The 2,811-nt window shown below is 33.2% G+C and overlaps 1 protein-coding gene across 1 annotated transcript; it reads left to right on the top strand.

The window, feature by feature from the left end:
- The first annotated feature begins 863 nt into the window (after nucleotides 1-863).
- On the top strand, nucleotides 864-1,686 carry LOC113343454. The gene is made up of 2 exons (XM_026587630.1): nucleotides 864-1,221; nucleotides 1,319-1,686. Exons 1-2 carry the CDS (start codon nucleotides 903-905, stop codon nucleotides 1,336-1,338), a joined length of 339 nt encoding a protein of 112 aa, XP_026443415.1. The 5' UTR covers nucleotides 864-902; the 3' UTR covers nucleotides 1,339-1,686.
- The last annotated feature ends 1,125 nt before the right edge of the window (nucleotides 1,687-2,811 follow it).

The following is a 2,811-nucleotide window of genomic DNA, read 5'->3' as shown; positions in this document are numbered from 1 at the left end:
ATTTCTAGTACTAGTTTATTACTCTAAAAACACTATTTTGCAATGGAGAATGTGTGGGGTTTATATATTAGAAGCGACTCTTGGTGAAATCCTTTCATGAAAAGTCACGTCCCTTAATGGAGAGTCCCATCCCTTGGAATAAGAGACTACCTATTGAAAAGGTTCAAATGAGTGGACACATCCATTCCTACTAACTAACTCATATTTCTATTCAAAATTCCAACAGTACGTTCCCATAATTATATGGTTAAAGTAAAATAAATGATCTTAATTTTTTACCAAACTTTTGTTGCAATATGCAAGTTAAATATATCTTACCCCTGTATGTCAATATCACAATATGAGCACACACTAGTCTCTGATTCTTAGTACTAGTAGTTAGTCCAGTGGTTCATATGCAGAGGTCGTTAACTACATTAGGTGAACTTTTAGAGTCTCATTTTGTGTATACTTTCTAGAGACTGTTCCGTGACGTCCTGAACTTATATTTTGATTTAATTTTAGTAGCAAAAAAATGAGAGATGGGATTCTTGACAAAGGAGGGTGCATAAAATCATACTCAAGTTTTCTATATTATGATTATCAGCCAACTAATTAACAGTTAGTACGTATAACAAATTCACTAAAGGAAAGACGACGGCAAAATGTGGCAGTACAATTACTGCAAAGATTATTTTGAGCTTTTTATGAATTTCCAACTGGGCGGAGGAAAACATGTTTGCATTTATGATAAAAGAAATCTTTACCATTACTAAAATAGATTTCAAAGTTAATGCTGTATTAAATTTAGATTATATCCAAACATTCCAATATATAAGTATGGCGTGCAGTATCCAGGACTGATCATAAGGTATCCTAAAAAATCTAAGGTAGTAGCAGGAGTTTAGAGTGAAAGAAAGTGGATGAAAATGGCAATTCTCAAGGTTCATTGTTTCTTGATCGTATTGATTGTGATGGTCGGATTTGTTACGTCGAGAAATCTTGATGACCATAATAAGAAGTGTCGATGTCAGGGTCTTGTAGATATGTTACGGAAATGTGAGAAATATCTGTCAACCGAATTTGGGAAAGCATTAGTGCAACCAGACGGAGACTGTTGCGCGGCTGTAAGATTTGCGGATGTGAAATGTTTATTGAAGTATGTAGGTTATATGGAAGAAATTGTTAGCCGTGAAAAGGTTGTCTATGTTAATGAGTATTGTAACGCCATCAATGCTGGACGTAAGTCTCTCTTTCAAAAACATCAATCTCATTGGTTGTTCATATGCTCTAATGTTCGTATTATGCTTTTGCTAAATTGTTGTGATTCTTATTGCAGATCGTAAAGTTCATGTTTGAAGCCGGGGAGGCGAATGAAGACTAAGGGAGGCGTTAGAAATGGGCGTAAATTTTAGATTGCTATTCGTTGTAGTAATGACTATATGGTGTGCATGCCTCCATGGCTTTCTTTGGTTTTTATCTAGAAATCAGTTGAATCCCTTTTGCAAAACAAACTTTTTTATTTGCGCTAGGAAATATTGCAATCCTAATGTACGTTTGGTAAGAAATTGAACATGAGACCCGAAAAGCATAACGCTAACAACAATTTTGTCATACTTAGCTTAAAAAAAAAAACAACAACAATTTTGTCACAATGAGGCGAATTCTATGAACTTTACTCAATTAGAAAGTAACTTATCCAAACAATCAGATGTGAATTCGATTCTTTCAGTCCCCTGGTTGTTTTTATTTATTTATGATGATAAGATTTCTTCCGAAAGCTCCAGGCCTCAAAAAATAATTTTGTTGTTGTTGTTGTGTTCTTTCAATTTGCAAAATTTCCTAAATTTCTTCCATGAACCAGCTACTCTAACAACCTTTTAACCAAAGAACCCCTTTAACCCACGAGACAAAATATGGATGAATCATAGTTATATTTTAAACATGTAATTTGGATGACAAATTAACTATCATTTGAGTCTTGTATTTAAATTCAATAGTTTAGAAATGTAAGTTCACTGTTGGACATTGCAATGACAAAAAAATATGTTACAAATAATTGAATATATACATGCCTAATTAAGATGTGGGTGGAAATTGATCAAGGGGAAACATCATTTTTGTTGATTGGACGGTATAATATTGTTCGCTTTCTGTATTCATATACTTTAAATCTTCGAAGTATCGGAGGTATGGCAACTTAATTCGTTTATCTAATTAGAGATATTTCAAGAAGAGATGCATTACCGGCCTATTTTCGAATTAATATATTTGTTCCTAGTACTGGACTGTAGCCCAAGCTTGAATCTTTTGATTCATACCGTTTGAAAAACTAAAGTTCTTTTAAATAGTAAAGTTTTACTATTTAATAGAACTCGACAAATCTTAATAGGCTTAAATCTTTCTGTGATTTTTCATGTAAATTTTTATTTCAGTTTGTTGACAATCGGTTGATTTTATGCATACTTTTCGGTAATAATATTGTTGAAACTGTTTGAATAAAAACAACATTGGACGTGCTCTGGTTCTTGTTTCACTTGAATTTTTGCACATGGTTTCCGGAAAAATGTAATGCCACCTGAAGTTTGATCACGGGTAATAGCAATTAAATTAGGGGAAAAAAAATCTCAATACAGTAAGTGTCTAAATTTGGACGGAGGGAATAATAAAGGAAAAATTGGGATATGTTCCAAAATCGACTGTCATTTTGGGGTATGCCCCAAAATTCCAATTTATTGGAATATGCCCCCAAGTAACGGTTTTCATCAAGGAACCGTTAAATAGTCAATATATCGTAAATGTGTTTGAACTTTTTCTCTAATTTCTTCGAGG

Source organism: Papaver somniferum, unplaced genomic scaffold (genome assembly GCF_003573695.1).
Source record: "Papaver somniferum cultivar HN1 unplaced genomic scaffold, ASM357369v1 unplaced-scaffold_6, whole genome shotgun sequence".
Lineage (NCBI taxonomy): Eukaryota > Viridiplantae > Streptophyta > Magnoliopsida > Ranunculales > Papaveraceae > Papaver > Papaver somniferum.
This window is presented reverse-complemented; position numbering and strand designations above follow the sequence as displayed.

Bases quoted from the DNA above. Each gene is read 5' to 3' on its own strand.
- LOC113343454 (XM_026587630.1), top strand. From the start codon at position 903: ATGAAAATGGCAATTCTCAAGGTTCATTGTTTCTTGATCGTATTGATT. The intron at 1,222-1,318 runs GTAAGTCTCTCT...TTCTTATTGCAG, and splicing joins TAACGCCATCAATGCTGGAC to ATCGTAAAGTTCATGTTTGA.